The 18,518-nt window shown below is 43.4% G+C and overlaps 1 protein-coding gene across 9 annotated transcripts in view; it reads right to left on the bottom strand.

The window, feature by feature from the left end:
* Positions 1-18,518, bottom strand: part of MPDZ (multiple PDZ domain crumbs cell polarity complex component) — a 249,883-nt gene that overhangs the window by 19,998 nt on the left and 211,367 nt on the right. For all 9 annotated transcript variants that reach the window (XM_073572172.1, XM_073572174.1, XM_073572176.1 and 6 more), the window contains 3 exons: positions 16,136-16,258; positions 6,335-6,439; positions 4,191-4,303 (listed from right to left, as the gene is read on the bottom strand). In XM_073572172.1, the coding sequence (XP_073428273.1) occupies positions 4,191-4,303; positions 6,335-6,439; positions 16,136-16,258 (341 nt within the window). The remainder of the gene's footprint in view (positions 1-4,190; positions 4,304-6,334; positions 6,440-16,135; positions 16,259-18,518) is intronic.

Raw genomic sequence — 18,518 nt, 5'->3', positions numbered from 1 at the left:
TTGAGATCGGATGCCATGTTGCGTTTGGAGAGCCCCTGATGTGCCTAAACAGTGGAAACCCCCAACAAATGACACCATTTTGGAAACTAGACCCCATAAGGAACTTATCTAGATGTGTGGTGAGCACTTTGAACCCCCAAGTGCTTCACAGAAGTTTATAACGCAGAGCAGTGAAAATAAAAAATCATTTGTTTTTCCTTAAAAATTATTTTTAGCCCACTATTTTTATTTTCCCAAGGGTAATAGGAGAAATTGGACCACAAAAGTTGTTGTGCAATTCGTCCTGAGTACGCTGATACCCCATATGTGGGGGGGGAACCACTGTTTGGGCAGATGGGAGAGCTCGGAAGGGAAGGCGCGCCATTTTGGAATGCAGACTTTGATGGAATGTTCTGCGGGCATCATGTTGCGTTTGCAGAGCCCCTGATGTGCCTAAAAAGTAGAAACCACCACAAGTGACCCCATTTTGAAAACTAGACCCCCCCCCAGGAGCTTATCTAGATGTGTGGTGATCAATTTGAACCCCCAAGTGCTTCACAGAAGTTTATAATGCAGAGCCGTGAAAATAAAAAATCTTTTTTCCACAAAAATGATTTTTTAGCCCCCAATTTTTTTTATTTTCCCAAGCGTAATGGGAGAAATTAGAACCCCAAAGTTGGTACATAGTGGAATCCCTCAATTCTAGCTCCAACCCTAACCCCAACACACCCCTAACCCTAATCCCAACCCTAACCCTAATTCTAATCCCTAACTCTAATCTTAACCCTAATCCCAACCCTAACCCTAATTTCAACCCTAACCCTAATTCTAACCCTAACCGAAAAATGAAAACAAATATATTTTCTTTATTTCATTACATTTCACTAAGGGGGTGATAAAGGGTGGGTTTATTTACTATTTTTTTTGTTTTCATCACTGTGATATAGTTTATCACAGTGATCAAAATAAATGAATGAATGGAATCTGCCGGCCGGCTAATTCGGTGGGCGCAGTGCGCATGCGCCCGCCATTTGCTGCTGGGACCAAGATGACGGCGCCCACCGGATGAGGCAGGAGGGCCCGGGGACTACGAAGACCACAGGGAGGTATCAGGGACCTTATTTCTCTCTCCTCTGATGTGCGATCACAATGCAAAATTGCAGCTTTTTTTGCGGTCGCCGTTATACGGTTAATAACGGCGGTCGCAAAAGCGGGGTCGATAAAAACCGACCCGAATCATGTTCTCTGGAGTTTCGGCTACCCCCGGAAGCCAAGACCCCAGAGAAAATCCGACTCTGGGGAGCGCTATTTACTTTATTCACAGCGCCGTTAATTAACAGCACTGTGGTGTAAGTACCCTTAACTACCGCCGTTGAAAGGTGTATCGGCAGTCATTAAAGGGTTAAAGGACCTTTGGTGATGTCATGGTCACATGACTGATGTCACCAAAAGTTCTTAAAGGGAAGGTGCCATCCAAAAATTTTTTTTCAGCAATTGAAAAAATGTGAAGAATCAATGTTTACATTTTCTTAAAAAATATTATCATTTCGTTTTAATTTTGTAAAATATGAAAAATAATTTTAAAAAGTTTGGCATTTCCACTTTTTAACACTAGGGGGAGCAGCTACTGAAATTTGGCACAAAAACCTAGTGTACAACTTGCTCACATTACTGCCCTGCAGTAATTATGGGCGGAATCTGCTGACATGGGTGTGAAGTCACTCCTCTCCTCCCCTTCTGGGTGTTTGCTAAGGGAAAAGAGAGGATGACATTTAGGTACACAGTGAGCAGCCATTTTGATGGGGCCTGCAAAGTTACTGACTGTCTTTGCATGCAAAGTCTGGATCAGAACAGGCCATCAATCAGCACAAATGTTTCTGTGGAGCAGACAAGCAGACGGTCCATCCATGTGTATATAACACAGCACTTTATGTACAATCCCTGGCACTGAACAGGGTGCCCCCCATAGACCAGCACACTGCTCTCCTGAAATACTCTGTGCTGCTGTCACTCTGCTCTTTCCACCATATATCAGTCCCCTGTCGCCTCACTTTCACACATCGCCAGGACAGGATCTGAAGTGAGGAATGGGGTCTTCAGTCACCGAGGATGGCAGGCAGCAAGGATTCTGGGAGCAGGTTGACAGCAGCACAGAGTATTTAGGAGAGCAGTGTGCTGGTCTATGGGGGGCACAGAGGGAGATATATGGTGGAGGAGCAGGGTGACAGCAGCACAGAGTATTTCAAGAGAGCAGTGTACTGGTCTATGGGGGGGCACAGAGGGAGATATATGGTGGAGGAGCAGGGTGACAGCAGCACAGAGTATTTCAGGAGAGCAGTGTGCTGGTCTATGGGGGGCACAGAGGGAGATATATGGTGGAGGAGCAGGGTGACAGCAGCACAGAGTATTTCAAGAGAGGAGTGTACTGGTCTATGGGGGGCACAGAGGGAGATATATGGTGGAGGAGCAGGGTGACAGCAGCACAGAGTATTTCAGGAGAGCAGTGTACTGGTCTATGGGGGGCACAGAGGGAGATATATGGTGGAGGAGCAGGGTGACAGCAGCACAGAGTATTTCAGGAGAGCAGTGTACTGGTCTATGGGGGGCACAGAGGGAGATATATGGTGGAGAAGCAGGGTTACAGCAGCACAGAGTATTTCAGGAGAGCAGTGTACTGGTCTATGGGGGGCACAGAAGGAGATATATGGTGGAGGAGCAGGGTGACAGCAGCACAGAGTATTTCAGGAGAGCAGTATCACACGGTATTGGATTAGATACACGGCTCAGCAGTCAGCATCACACGGGATAGGATTAGATACACGGCTCAGCAGTCAGTATCACACAGGATAGGATTAGATACACGGCTCAGCAGTCAGTATCACACAGGATAGGATTAGATACACGGCTCAGCAGTATCGCACGGGATAGGATTGGATACACGGCTCAGCACACAGTATCACACTGGAGAGGATTAGATACACGGCTCAGCAGTCAGTATCACACAGGAGAGGATTAGATGTCCAGCAGATTGCCAAGTGTTTTGAAAGAGCAAGGAGCAGCTCCTCCTATGTTTTGCAAGAGCAGGGGCAGCAGATGGTCGGGTGTTTTGGAAAGAGCAGCTCGGTCTCCAGGAGCTCGTCCTGTATCCTCTCTTGCAGCCCTGTTATGGTGGAACAGCACAGCATCAGTGATAACAGGGCTTGCAATAGAGTGTAAATGAAGCTAAAAGGAAAGCACTGGGCTCTAATAAGATGGAGCCTGGCCACACCTACAGCTGTGAAATGAGCTGCCCACAGAGGTGCCCCCAGTTCACTCCTGATGCAGCTGCAATGAAAGAGATAGGGTCGGGAGCCGACTATTGTCTCTTATGCCCAGGGACTGCCGTAAATGAGCATGGAAAGTGTCGTTCAGCAGCCAGAAAGGTAAGATGGCAGCCCCCCAGTGGCTGCATTAATACAGTAAAAAAAAAAAAAAACATACTCACCACTGAGTCAAGCTTAGGGGACAATATCTTTTTATACTATTTTCTTTTTTACATTAAATTATGAAAAAACACGGCACCTTCCCTTTATGTCAACCTTAAAATAGAAATACTAGAGGATCCTAAGAGAGGTGGTCCCTGAGAAATTGCTCAGATTGCTCCCTTGGCCCTGCATAGCAGCCTGTCTCCTATTTAGTTCCTATACGCTCCTGCAGTTACAGGACTCTGTGATATCATGGTAACACCACCGTGATGTCACCAAAGGTCCTTAAGCAGTTTTAATCTCGGAAAATGCTGGGGGCCCCTGAGAGAGGGTAGCCCTGGACAATTGATCAGTCGCCCCTGTCCTGAACTATAACTAGGCCTTATTTTTGTAGTAGGGCTTATATTTCAAAGATATTCCAAAAATCTTGTAAAATCATGCTAGGGATTACTTTCAGGGTAGGTCTTATTTTCGGGGAAACGCGGTAGCTTTCAAGAAGTATCTATAGATTCTAAACAGTTGCTAGAAAAGTCTAAAATGTTCAACATGTAAGGTCACTATGCTGCAGCTTTAGAAACATTTTATTTTATTTTTTTTACATAAATGATAGGTTCTTTTGCTGTGATTTGGCTATAAACTAGTATTTGTAAATACATCCTAAAAAGCCTATTGGATGAGATGATAAGATTTTACAAAGGTTACATTATAGTAGCAGAATATGTGCATGATTTGTGAAATAATACCTACCCTAAATCATCCTGTAATATACTGCTTGAAGCAAGGCCAGAAAAGCTCACTGCAGTGCCAACATGTTCCTGTTGTTGACCGGTGACCACGCTCACATCGCCCCCAGCCACTACCTGTAATGTAAAATTTGAACATTACTGTATTTTCTGTGGTTTACACCTTTTTCCTTTAATAGCTTTAATTCAGACTGTTCTGAGTTTTGATAAAAATTGTAATAAAATAACAAAAAGTGTTACTAAGCCATTTAATCTCCAGTATTTCAGTGCCTAGTCTTGGCCTTTACATCATACTTGGGCACACTCGTGAATTGCGGATGTGAAAAATAATTTTAATACATACAGTAGCCACTAGATGCAAATGTTTCGGTCATTATAGACCTTCGTCAGTGTACTAGGGTAAGTGTAAGAGAATATGTGTGAATCTCACAAAGGTATTGCCAGTGGATAAATATTATTAAATAAGCTGTGAAAGGCTTGCTATACATATATACTTAAGGTTTGGGAACCAACTGCATGGCACCTCTTCCACCGGCTGTGCTAACTAGCCATACGTTGGCTTTTGCATCAGTCTCCATTTACCTGGCTGCAGTGATGATGTTGTATGTACACCATGTGACCACTGCAGCCAATCAAGTGCCTCAACAAAATGCAAAATAAGACTACTGAGGCCAGTAAATACAGACAAGTATTGAGTTTGCAGAGTTCCTTTCTCTGGCTTCTCCCTGTCTTGGTCGGCTTGACTGACCAGTTTCTCTAAATACACAAATATGACACATGTTACAAAACCTTTCAGGATTTCATGCTGGCACTTATTTGGAAAGCAGGAAGGTTCCTATTAAACAGGATGTGTCAGTTGCTGAAACTATCGAGTTAAATACACTGCGCTTCTCGATTCTGCCACTTTTTCTTTAGGTTCTGCATCACTGAATTGCACAGATATTCACATTTCTTTCTTTTGGAGTGCACTATGTGAAATCTCTTCTTAAAGTACAACTGGGTGTTTCTGCAGAATCTTCTCTTGGCGGTCTGCGCTTTCACGCCTCTCTCCCAGACCCTGCCAATCACAGACTGCTAGATGAGCTGCAGAGCAATCAGTCTAGGATGCTGCTGAGCTGTAAATAGCTGCATCTGGGAGGGAGGTGAAAAAGCGCATACCCCAAGAGAAGACTCTAAAGAAACGACCAGTTGGACTACAAACAGAAATTTCCCACACTGTGCTCTAAAAGAAACAAACAGGAGCTCTAAAAGAAACAAACAGGAATATCTCTGCAATGTAGTAACATGGCACTAATCAGAAAAGTGTGACAGAAATAGGGGAGCTCATATATTTTTACAAGGTATTTAACTCAATTTTTTTTAGCAAGTGACATGTCCTCCTTAGGAAGGTTCACCTTGTCCTTAACTACCAAAAGTGTACTGTCATAGGCGGCAGGGAAAAGATCACTACCTATCATCTTCTAATGGTGCCGAATCTTGGGGAACATAACCTGGCAAAGGCATCTAAGTGTCATACTGTCAAAGCCAATGTGCTCAAGGGGCTTCTGAAGCTGTAACCTCGTCCCTCTTACCTACCTAAGGCTGTGTGCACACGCTGCGGATTCCGCTGCGTTTCCGCAGCGGTTTTGGCCGCTGCGGACACGCAGCAGTTTTAGCTGCGGTGTACAGTACCATTCATTTGAATGGAAAAACAAAAAACTCTGTGCCGACGCTGCGGAAAAAAACGCGCGGATTTGCTGCGGTTTTGAATCCGCAGAAAGAATTGCATGTCAATTCTTTCTGCGGAAACCGTTGCGGGTTCCTATCTCCACCATTGTGGAGATAGTGAATCCGCAGGACCAAACCGCAGGCAAAACCGCAGATAATCCGCAGGTCTTTGGACCTGCGGATTATCTGCGGTTTTTGCAAAATCCGTGCGGATTAATCCGCAGCGGAATCCGCAGCGTGTGCACACAGCCTTATAGGCACTTTTTTTTTAACCTTACAACTGTAAAGTAAGTTACTGATATCTGCTTAGTCTTTCTCAATATGTAAAAAGGTGAAGGTTTATGTAGCTCCATTGTTAATCCAGGGGGAAGCAGAGCTTATTTTGACAGTGGATTAACAGGAGCTGCATGAATGGCGCTGAACAATGCCAAGCAGTGTTACCTGCAGCTCCATTGTGCCTGTGGCATTCTTCAAGAGGCTGACAGCCTTTGAGTGAGTCATTCCATCAGTCGGTGTCCCACAAATACTAACAATCCTGTCGCCAACCTTTGTGTATGAAGAGAAAGAAAAAATGAAGGTTACAAAGAAAGACAAAGAGTCACGGACTCGGATCACAGTAGGAACAAAATATACTTTATTATTATGAGAGCACTTGACTAATATACTGAAATGAACATAAGGAATCACCTCTTTTCCCAACTGTAATTTTTCCTATAGCTGTACATCAACAAGGTTTCCTGGGAATAACTTTTCTCTGCCCATCGGCTTCTGCTAGGTTAAAATAATAAACTCACATGCTACTAAAATGGAGTCCAGTGTTGCATCTCTGCCTAAATCGGCAGAGAAGATGAGCTCAATGATGGGGTGCAGCGGTCACATGTGAAAAATTCCTGAAGTCACTGCTGATGCCTGTCAACAAGACCAGCTTGAAAGTGCTTCACTGGACATGGTGAGGGTGAGAGAACCACCTAAGATTATTGATGTAACCTAGCGGAAGTTATTCTTGGGACACCCTTTAACTTACAAAGGAATACTGAAACCTAGATTAACTAAAGCACATTTTAAAGGAGTGTTCAGGCCAAATACATTTCTCCTATGCACTGAATAGTTGGCAAAATTAAGATTAGCAGGAGCTGATAATGAGGCTAAAAGAAGGGAACACCACATAGTCCTTAGCTGCATGATCATGGCAAGAAGTAAAGAGAATGAAGCGGCAGCCAACAAAGTACATTGCTGGTCCATTCAGTCTACTAATGTGATGGAAATAGCTGGTGATGGAGGTTCTCAATAGGGAGACCCTTTTAAGTAGTCACTATGACTTTAAATGTGGACTCAGTATATGTAAGAAGGCAACTTCATGGCATAGCTGGCATCATGGCAATTTAAGAAATCACTCACGTCTGTAGCAGAAGGTCTACTACTGTCTACTGAATTTGGTTCTAAAAATGACATTTATATGTAAGGCACTATACATAATTGCAAATTATAAGTATGGAATCCTTAAAATAAAACTGCAACAAATCTTAACATGACCTAAATAATAACTAAAGGCATCTAGGAGATGGGTCCACCCAAATGCACTGTCCAGCAGCTAAGGAATACCTCAACTAGCTCCAAGTGGACAATTCAAATTATAGGATAACCTTCTACCCTTTCCTACGACTGCACTGTTAGCCCATATTCAAAATATAGCAAATTCACGGTATATTTGCAATGTGGTTTTAGCAGAGAAAAAAATCTGTGAAAATTTCAGTTAATGTTGTGGATTTTCACAAATTGCAGCAAGCTTATTATCTTGTAGATTTGCCATAGATTTTCAAAGTTGATTTCACCCCGATCTCAACTTTAAGTGTTCTCTGATCAGAAACCCCTTTAATGGGTTATTCTAGTGTTAATTAGGCTGGGATCACACATGCGAGAAAATCGGACGAGTCTCGCACGTCAATACCCGGAACTGCCGGCGACACTCGGGAGCGGAGCGTGCAGCTTGTGGTGCAGTAACTTCTGTTAATGCTAGGGGGCGCTGTGTATGCTACTCAGAATATGCATGCGGGCGTATGTCTGAATGCCCATGATAAAGCCTGTATGTGTCTGGCTGTATGTAATAAGACCTATAGTGAGGTCACGACCATGTGATCCATACCTCACTTGTGGGTGTGGTCATGTACCATTTAGTGTGACTGAGGTTGGTCACAGGGGTTATGTGTTTGATCCTGAGTGGTCAGAGTGCAAGGTCCTGGAAGGCCTGTGTGTGTTGGAAGTGTCTGGGACTGAACTTCCTGGAAGAGCACATGGAAAGGCCTGATAGAGTCTGTGACGGCTCTGCATAGGGAAGCTACTGCCCGGCTGCGGGTCTGAAACTGTAGACGGCCTAGTGAGCAAGGTTTTGTCGGAAACGGTGATCCCAGTGCAGCTGCTTCCCTGATATCCCGTGAGGGATGAACTGTGAGTTACGCTGACCGGGGTCAGAAAGAGACTTTGTATGCTTTATGTGGTAACGCTGCATGTTTAACGGACGTTGTACAGGAAGCTGCACGCTGTTATGTTCATGAAGAGCGTTTTATGCTGACGTCTAATAAACCGAATGAACTGGTTAATCCGGAGTGTCCCCACGTATGCCTCCAAGACCGGCCAAGCGAGTAAATCCCCGTCCACTCATTTGGTGGATCTCTACAAGCTGTATAGAAATACATGGAGTCGCACGCTCCACTCCCGAGTGCTGGCGGCAGTGCCGGGTATTGATGTGCGAGACTCGTCCGATTTTCTCGCATGTGTGATCCCAGCCTAATTAACACTAGAATAACCTATTAAAGGGGTTTCTGATCAGAGAACACTTAAAGTTGAGATGCGAGACTCGTTCGAGTTTCTCACATGTGTGATCCCGGTGGCCTTAATGGAAAAATTGTGAGGTGCTTGTATAAATTTACTTATTATAAATCCTCTCCCTTTTCAAGAATAGAAGGATTTTTCATTTTGTTTCCTGCTTGCTGCCTTGGAACCAGCTACTATTGCAGGCTAGCAGTAGTGGACGATCATGGGTAATGCCTACAAACACCTTCTAAGCATCTCAGCTTGTGAGCGCTGCTCTGAAGCTGCTGGGGATCGTTGGAGAACAGGTTATCACCTAATCCCAGGCAGCTTCATGATGCTGCAGAAGCATAGTTGCCTCTGCAGCATTATAGAGCACACAGTTTAGGCCATCTGCGTGACAATGCTGCTGGTCCAAACAGTCAATCAAGCAGCAATCAGGAAGCATGGGGAGTGGTGCACTCCTGCAGAACATGAGATAACCCTTTTAAGTTTCCTAGTTACCCTGATTAAGCACTGAAGAAAGGCAAAGAAGAAAATGCTTGAGGTTGATCAGCAGTATGCATTGCACTTTTGCAATATAGATGTTAATCAGAAACTTGGGGAAACAAAAGCATGTACATGAAATACCAAGGTTACTTACGGGTAGCTGTTTTCTCCAGAACCCATGACCGCATACCTGAGAGAGTGATCCACCCGCCGGGAAAGCTACTGAAATAATAGGGTGGCACCTCTCCCCAGCATCAGTTAAGTTACACAGCATGAGAGGACCTCCAAAAAAAAAATTCTATACATAACTGACACCAACATTATTTCACCCAAATCTAAAGTAAACACCAACACAATGAGAAAGGGCAGGGAGAATATACGGGTACCGTCATATGTTCTGGAAAAAACGGCTATCGGTAAGTAACCTTGGTGTTTTCCCTTCACCCATGACAGCATACCTGAGAGATTTACCAAAGGTTAAGATTCTTGGAGCCACAGACACACTAAATGGAAGTGTTCTGAATTGAGAAAGCCTTATTTCTCTTTGCATGTATAAGGCGACTCGCAAGAACTTTTGATGGTCTAGACCAGTGGTTCCCAAAATCCAGTCCTCGCGGACCCCAACAGGTCATGTTTTCAGGATTTCCTTAGTATTTCACAGGTGATGGAAGTATCATCAAGGCATCAGGAATTCTCTCACATGTGTAACACTATGGAATTCCGAAAACATGACCTGTTGGGGTCCGCGAGGACTTGAGTTTGGGAACCACTAGTCTAAATGAATCAGGATGTGATAATAAGCATCCTTTAACTCTATGACCGCTGTGAAACAGTTGTGAAACAGTAGCTTTTTAGCCACCTTGAAGGTCTGATATTTTATCCATCAATTTAGGTTCTTCAAGTTGTTTTTTTTTTTTTCATATAAAAACGGGGGAATAAAATCCCCTTCCTTTTCCTTCTTCAGGAACCGCGCACAAGACCTGTTTCCCCATTACGCCCAAGACCTCCGTCTCTAGGGCTAAATGATCTTCTGATGACCACCTGGGGGGTGTCACTATCTCCTCACTAATTGTCTTCTGAATACAGGCTGAACAGAGACTATTCTGCCAGTCACCTGTTAGCGAGATTTTACATAGCGTACATTTCCTGTTGTTCTTAACTATATCTTTTTTTGGTCTTTCCTAGTGATTGAAACAAAAACAAGGAGGCCTTTTAACCCCTTAACGACCGCTGATACGCCTTTTAACGGCAGTAGTTAAGGGTATTTATTCCACAGCGCCGTTTAACAGCGCTGAGAAATAAGGATATAGTGACCCCCAGCGTTGGAAATTTTCCGGGGTCTCAGCTAGCGGGGGTAGCTGAGACCCCGAAGAACATGATTCGGAATAATGGTGACCGCAAAAAAAAAAAGTCTGATTTCCCATTTAATTTCTCTCTCCTTTGATATGATCTAGCACATCAGAGGAGAGAGAAATGGGGTCCCCCCGGTACCTCCGGTGTCAATAGACCCTAATGCATCCCCTGGTGATGTCCTCTGGTCGTTGGCGTCTTCTTCCAGGAAGAAAATGGCGGACGCGTATGCAGTGATCCCGCCGAGATCTGCCGGCCGGCACCTGGCAACAATAGGAAATTTTTCCTATTGGTTAATTTTGATCACTGTGATAGACCCTATCACAGTTATCAAAATAAAAAAAATTAGTAAATCACCCCTTATTACTCAATAAGGAAAAAAATAAAATAAAAAAAAAATGTATTTATTTCCATTTTCCCATTAGGGTTGGGGCTATTGTTAAGGTTAGGGTTAGGTTGGGGTTATAGTTTGGGTTAGGGTTGGGGCTAGGGTTAGTGTTATAGCTAGGGTTAGGGTTGGGCTAATGTTAGGGCTAGGGTTAGGGTTGGGCTACGGTTAGGGTTGGGATAAGGTCAGGGTTGGGATATGGTCAGGGTTGGGGCTAGGGTTGTGGTTAGAGTTATGGTTAGGATTAGGCGTGTGTTGGGGATAGGGCTGTGTTAGGGTTGGAGTTAAAATTGGGGGGTTTCTACTGTTTAAGTACTTCAGGGGGTCTCCAGACGCGACATGGCGCCCGCCATTGATTCCAGCCAATTTTGGGTTCAAAAAGTAAAATGCTGCTCCCTCTCTTCTGAGCCCTGCCATGAGTCCAAACAGTGGCTTTCCCCCAAATACGGTGTATCAGTGTACTCAGGAGAAATTGCACAACAAATTTTGTGGTCCATTTTCTCCTGATAACCTTGTAAAAATAAAAAAGTTTGGTTCCAAAGTAATTTTTTGGTGAAAAAAATAAAATGTTCATTTTATCCTTCCACATTGCTTTAGTTCTCAAGAAGCACCTGAAGGGTTCCAGTGCTATAACCTCATATAATGACAGTAGTCAGAATTGTAAAAATTGGCTTGGCCATTAAGTACCAAATTGGCTCTGTCACCAAGGGGTTAAAAGGACAGGAAGGCAACTGAGAAGGAGGGAGAGGTGTCACCCTTTTATTTCAGTATATTTCCTGTGCTTGGTGGTTGGATCCCTCTTTCAGGTAGTTCTGTCATGGGAGAAGGGAAAAATATAGAAATATGTACCCTAAAGAATAGCTAATTTTACATAAATGGAGAACTCGACATGTGACAATTAACGAAAAGCATACGCCTAAGGCCGGGGTCACACTTGCGAGTGCAATGCGAGAAACTCGCGCGAGTCTCTCTCCTCAATAGCCAGACCAGAGCGTTCAGCTGCATAGAAAGAGACACTCCGGTCCCGAGTGCCGGTGGCAGTGCCGGGTATTGAGAGAGACTCGCGCGAGTTTCTCGCGTCACACTCACAAGTGTGACCCCGGCCTAACCATAAGAATACAGTCTGTGTCATCCACTTGCTTTTTAGCTTTCTACATACCATTTTTTAGACATGTTAAGTATGAACGTAAGTTCTCTGAGAACTACTCTCAAAACTCTTACAAAAAGGTGTCATAATTCTGAAACAAAATATACAAAGAACCCAAAATATAAAATTTAGTGATGCCATAGCTGAAGGATCCTCCCCAAGCTAATAAAAGTCAAAACCAAACAAACCAGGAAACAATTCATCAGTGTATATGTATAAAGCCATTGTAAAAGCTGGAAACGGAAAGAAGCCAAGAACATACTGGTGAAATCTGGGTATATGCTGCCATCTTGTGTTCAAGCCACAGTTTCCTAAAAAGATTTCCCTAAAATGATATTTCTATGTTTCTTTCCTGACAATGGAGAAAAGATTATTTAAAAAATACATGGTTTATTAGTAATTCTTAACTAAATGCCTGCACATCTATGAACACAAGCTACTTCGCCAAATAATTTACTAAGAAACAAAGCCTTTTTCTTGCATTCAATACTGAATACTTGGAATAACCAATGTCCTAATAATGCAATGATTTTCTACCTAGAACTGCATGTCATATTACTGGGCTACTAAAAAATATCACCCTGTGATGTAATGCATTACCATAGTCGACAGAATTTTAGATATGCTGGGATCTGTGGTACGATGACTCCAATTCAAAGTTCCTTGGCCATCTCATATATGATTATTTGGGACCATTCATAGTGATTGCTACATATTTCTATAACAGTTGTTTGACTCACATCTTACTGAAATTGATGGCTACTGTATGTTCCCTGTTTGGTTGTTAATATCCATTGCATTTATCAGATTTTTAAGAAAGGCTGAGAAAAGTTGTTTTCCATTTGCCAATGGATTAGTAATATGTTTGGATATGGAGCAAAGAATGCACTTTATTGTTACAGTTGATGAACTAAAATATTTAACCTCTCTCTCTCCTCTGGTATCTTTCCCTCCTTATTTAAGCATGCCATCATACATCCACTACTTAAAAAACCATCCCTCGACCAAAACTGTGCCGCTAACTACAGACCTGTCTCTAATCTTCCCTTCATCTCTAAACTCCTGGAACGCCTGGTCCACTCCCGTCTGATCCGCTATCTCTCTGATAACTCTCTTCTCGACCCTCTCCAATCCGGTTTCCGCTCTCTACACTCTACTGAAACTGCCCTCACTAAAGTCTCTAATGATCTACTAACAGGTAAATCAAATGGTCATTACTCCATGCTAATTCTCTTGGATCTCTCTGCAGCATTCGACACGGTGGATCATCAGCTCCTCCTCACTATGCTCCGTTCCATTGGCCTCAAGGACACCGTTCTCTCCTGGTTCTCCTCCTATCTCTGTGACCGCTCCTTTACTGTATCTTTTCCTCCTCCTCTCACCTTCCCCTAACTGTTGGGGTTCCTCAAGGATCGGTTCTAGGCCCCCTCCTCTTCTCCTTGTACACTGCCCCTATTGGTAAAACAATCAGTAGATTTAGTTTCCAGTACCATCTCTATGCTGATGACACCCAATTATACGCTGCTTCTCCTGACATCACGCCAGCCTTTCTAGAAAACATCGGCGATTGTCTAAACGCTGTGTCTAACATCATGTCCTCACTATATCTGAAACTGAACCTGTCAAAGACTGAACTCCTTGTGTTTCCTCCCTCAACTAATGCACCTATACCCGACACTGCCATTTCCGTGTGTGGTTCCACTATTACTCCCCAGCAACATGCCCACTGTCTTGGGGTCATACTTGCCTCCGAGCTTTCATTCACCCCCCACATCCAATCACTGGCTCGCTCTTGTTATCTGCATCTCAAAAACATTTCTAGAATTGTTTCTATCTACTGTTTCTCTCATTCATTCTCGTCTGGACTACTGTAACTCTCTTCTAATCGGTCTCCCTCTTACCAAACTTTCCCCCCTCCAATCTGTCTTGAATGCTGCAGCCAGGATCATATTCCTCGCCAATCATTACACTGATGCCTCTACCTTGGGCCAGTCCTTACACTGGCTACCCATCCACTCCAGAATCCAGTACAAACTTATTGCCATCACCCACAAAGCACTCCATGGCTCAGCACCACCCTACATCTCCTCCCTTGTTTCAGTCTACCACCCTACCCATGCCCTCCGTTCTGCTGATGACCTGAGGTTAGCATCCTCGATAATCAGAACCTCCTACTCCCGTCTCCAAGACTATACACATGCTGCGCCAATTCTTTGGAATGCATTTCCCAGGTCAATACGAGTAGTCCCCAATCCCTACAATTTTAAGTGTGTCCTGAAAACTCATTTATTCAGACTGGCCCACCGCCTCAACACATTAACCTAACTATCCCTGTGTGGCATAGTCAAAAGTTTTACCATAACCAGGTTCCCCGTATCATGTTCCCACCTGCTTTATGCATCTATTAGCCCTCTATGTCCGTACACACTTAACATTATGGCTGGTCCAAACAATCAGGGCAATTGTTACCACCCACCTTTCGTGTCTCCCCTTTTCCCCTCATAGATTGTAAGCTTGCGAGCAGGGCCCTCATTCCTCTTGGTATCTGTTATGATCTATGTGATTATTGTTATGCTGAAATGTCTATCGTCTGTACAAGTCCCCTCTGAAATGTAAAGTGCTGCGGAATATGTCGGCGCTATAGAAATAAAATTTATTATTATTAGTAGGTAATTTAATCTTTGAAATAAAATATGACTATTTTTATATAATTAGCCTATGTCTTTATATTCAGTTTTCTATTTATATTTCATTTTATTTATTTATTTTTGTTCTTTTGCCATGGTTTATATGTGCCAGAAAAGACCCTGAGGATTTACTAAATTAATTTATATACCAGTAGTTATTAGTGATGAGCGACCGTGCTCGGATAAGGTGTCATCAGAGCATGCTCAGGTGTTATAAGAGTATCTCGGGTGTGCTCGGATAATATGTTCAAGTCCCTGCGGCTGCATGTCTCGAGTCTGTTAGACAACCGCACTCAACTTAAAGATGTATTTTTTTGTCTTTTAATGTAGTCAAGGCAAAACGTTTCGGCCACATTTGGCCTTTATCAATTACGTGCACACATCCAGGTCCCCTGCGTTATTTACCATTGGGGATTTTCCTCTTTTAACGCCCCATACTCCCCACGAATCCCTGACACGCCTGTATAGTTTGTAATTGATAAAGGCCAAATGCGGCCAAAACTTTTTGCCTTGACTACATTAAAAGACAACAAAATACATCTTTAAGTTGAGTGCCTAGTTTAATTTTATTACTTTACGGTGTGGGATCCTACTACGGCACCTTCCTTAGTAGTGCACACTGTTCTCTACTATTAGACAACCGCAACACATGCAGGGATTGTCTAACAAACAAGGAATCCCTGCATGTGTGGTGGCTGTCTAACAGCCACGAGACATGCAGCAACGGAGACTCGAACATAGTACTCAAGCACACTCAAGATACTTGGATAACACCCGAGTATGCTCGTGTGCTGAGTATCTTTGGTATACTCTGATAATGCTTGAGTCCTGGCGGCTGCATGTCTCATGGCTGTTACGACAGCCGCAACACATGCAGGGATTCCCTGTTTGTTAGACAATCCCTGCGTGTGTTGCAGCTGTCTAACAGCCATGAGACATGCAGCTGCGGGGACTCGAACATAGTACTCAAGCACACCCGAGATACTTGGATAACACCAGAGTATGCTCATGTGCTAATAAAGTGTCTTTGGCATACTCTGATAATATGTTTGAGTCCTGGCGGCTGCATGTCTCGCGGCTATTAGACAGCGGCCACATATGCGGGGATTCCCTCTTTGTTGGACAATCCCTGCATGTGTTGCAGCTGTCTAACAGACGCGAGACATGCAGCCGGGGGGGGGGAATTAAACATATTATTTGGGCACACCGAAGACGCTCAGCACACGAGCATGTACCCAAGTACATTTACTAGACTACCGTAATTATCTTTTGTGTGGCACACTCTTTGCATAGTGAGGAGTTATAAAATAAATCAGTGTATACAAGATCTAACCATCCACTAAATGACAAATCAGTCATGATACTATCCTTACCCTTAGCTTCTGTGTTTGGGCCACAACTCCATTTGCATGCATCATGGCTATAAAGATTGGTACATCCCCAAGGGGGCTGCCAACTCCGCCAGCAATGCTGATACCGAGCGAGTCTGAAGGGCCCTGTAAAAAGTGAATATGAATAACAATGTTAAGTTTAAGAATTAGCGATCAGAGACTTTTCTGTGCTCAATGTAAGAGCAAAATAAGATTTCCTTAACTTAGGTACACGTAACATACCCTTTACACCACTAGTGAACGTACTCTTTAAAAGCAAATGTGTACTCCACTTACAACGTGCCAATACTGTTCTCTGTGGTAGACGCACCTTCAGACCAGGATTACACAACCTACAGCTCAGGGGCCACAAACGGCTCGCGGTGGCATTCTGTACGGCCAATAGTCATATGGACAGACCAGCTTAAGTATAAGTGGGCAGCCACACAAAGAAGTGTAGTGGCCGGCAGCTAGGCAGCAAGGACTGACACATACTAATGGTAGACATCTCTGGATGCCTCATACATCAGGAGAATGCGGTCTCATAACCCGTTGGCACTCCAGAAGGTAGTTTGTGAATTAGAGAGGAAGCCTTCCACATTCGCGGCTTTTTCCACTGTAGGTTAAGGTAGCTCTGAAACATTGGGCAGTAAGAAAACTTATAGAGAGCCATGTGCATGTATAACCTCTTCCTCTATAAGCCCTATTCACACAGTTTTTCTACAAGGATTTAGAAATAGATTGTACAGAAAATCCACAGGAAAATAATGCTTTAAATACTCTTTGAATAAGCTTCTTATTAGTCTTCCTGAGAAATGTTCAAACTAACATGATAAAAACAGTACTGTGCACGCTAAAGGAGATTTTCTCATTAGTAGAAAACTTATTCAAAGAGTATTTGATGCGGTTTTTGATGTGGATTTAGGAGCAGATTCTATTTGGAGGTAAGAGCCCTGTAAGTGGAATTTATGGTATATACGTGCAATATTCACAAATGTCACAGGAAGGATTACTCCTTAATTTTTAGTGTGGTTCCTGGATTGGTTCAGAATGACAATTTGGCCCTTGGACCAAAAAAGGTTGTGCACCTCTGCTTTAGATCCTCTTAAGCACAATGGCCACCTCTGCATATACCAAGTGTCGGACTGGGGTGCCAAGTAACCAACTCCAGGGAACCACTTTTCAATTACATGCAAATGTGACATCATCCTTAATCAGAAATGTATATAACAATGAACTGGGTAGATTGTTAAATGAATAAGATGCTGCCTTTGTCTGTACGTAGTGATTCAAGTACAGTATATTGTGCCAAGTACTGCTCATATAACAGGGTTTTACCTCCCTCCTGCAGGGGCCCACCGGAGAATTCTCTTGCTCTCCTGTGGGCCAGTCCAAGCCTGCATATACCCCTATAAACACAAGCTCCTGCTGCTCACGTTTTGGGGAATATGCCTAAATAGTAGTTCTCAAGAATAGGACACATTAGACACAGATTGGAAATAGCCCCACTTTAACCACTTGGAGATGCAGACATTTTTTCGCTTTTTCTTCCTTAGCCATAACAGATTCATAACTTTGTCTTTCCATCAATATAGCTATAGGAGAGCTTGTTTTTTATGGGGTACAGTGGGTACGAAAAGTATTCAGACCCCATTAAATTTTTCACTCTTTATTTCACTGCAGCCATTTGGTAAATTCAAAAAAGCTCATTTTATTCTCATTAATGTACACTCTGCACCCCATCTTGACTGAAAAAAACAGAAATGTAGACATTTTTGCAACTTTATTGAAAAAGAAAAACTGAAATATCACATGGTCATAAGTATTCAGACCCTTTGCTCAGGCACTCATATTTAAGTCACATACTGTCCATTTCCTTGTGATCCTCTTTGAGATGGTTCTACTCCTTCATTGGAATCCAGCTGTGTTTAATTAAACTGATGGGACTTGATTTGTAAAGGCACACACCTGTCTATATAAGACTTCACAGCTCACAGGGCGTGTCAGACCAAATGAGAATCATGAGGTCAAAGGAACTGGCCAAGGAGCTCAGAGACAGAATTGTGGCAAGGCACAAATCTGGCCAAGGTTACAAAAGAATTTCTGCAGTACTCAAGGTTCCTAAGAGCTCAGTGGCCTCAGTTTGGGACCACCAGAAGTCTTCCTAGACCTGGCCGTCCAGCCAAACTGAACAATCGTGGGAGAATAACCTTGGTGAAAGAGGTAAAGAAGAACCCCAAGATCACGGTGGCTGAGCTCCACAGATGCAGTAAGGAGATGGGAAAAAGTTCCACAAAGTCCACTATCACTGCAGCCCTCCACCAGTTGGGCCTTTATGGCAGAGTGGCCCAACGGAAGATTCTCCTCAGTGCAAGACATATGAAAC

This window comes from Dendrobates tinctorius, unplaced genomic scaffold (genome assembly GCF_039654945.1).
Source record: "Dendrobates tinctorius isolate UK_male_01 unplaced genomic scaffold, ASM3965494v1 ptg000031l, whole genome shotgun sequence".
NCBI lineage: Eukaryota > Metazoa > Chordata > Amphibia > Anura > Dendrobatidae > Dendrobates > Dendrobates tinctorius.
Note: the sequence above shows the minus strand (reverse complement) of the source record. Positions and strands in the feature narration are given on the sequence as shown.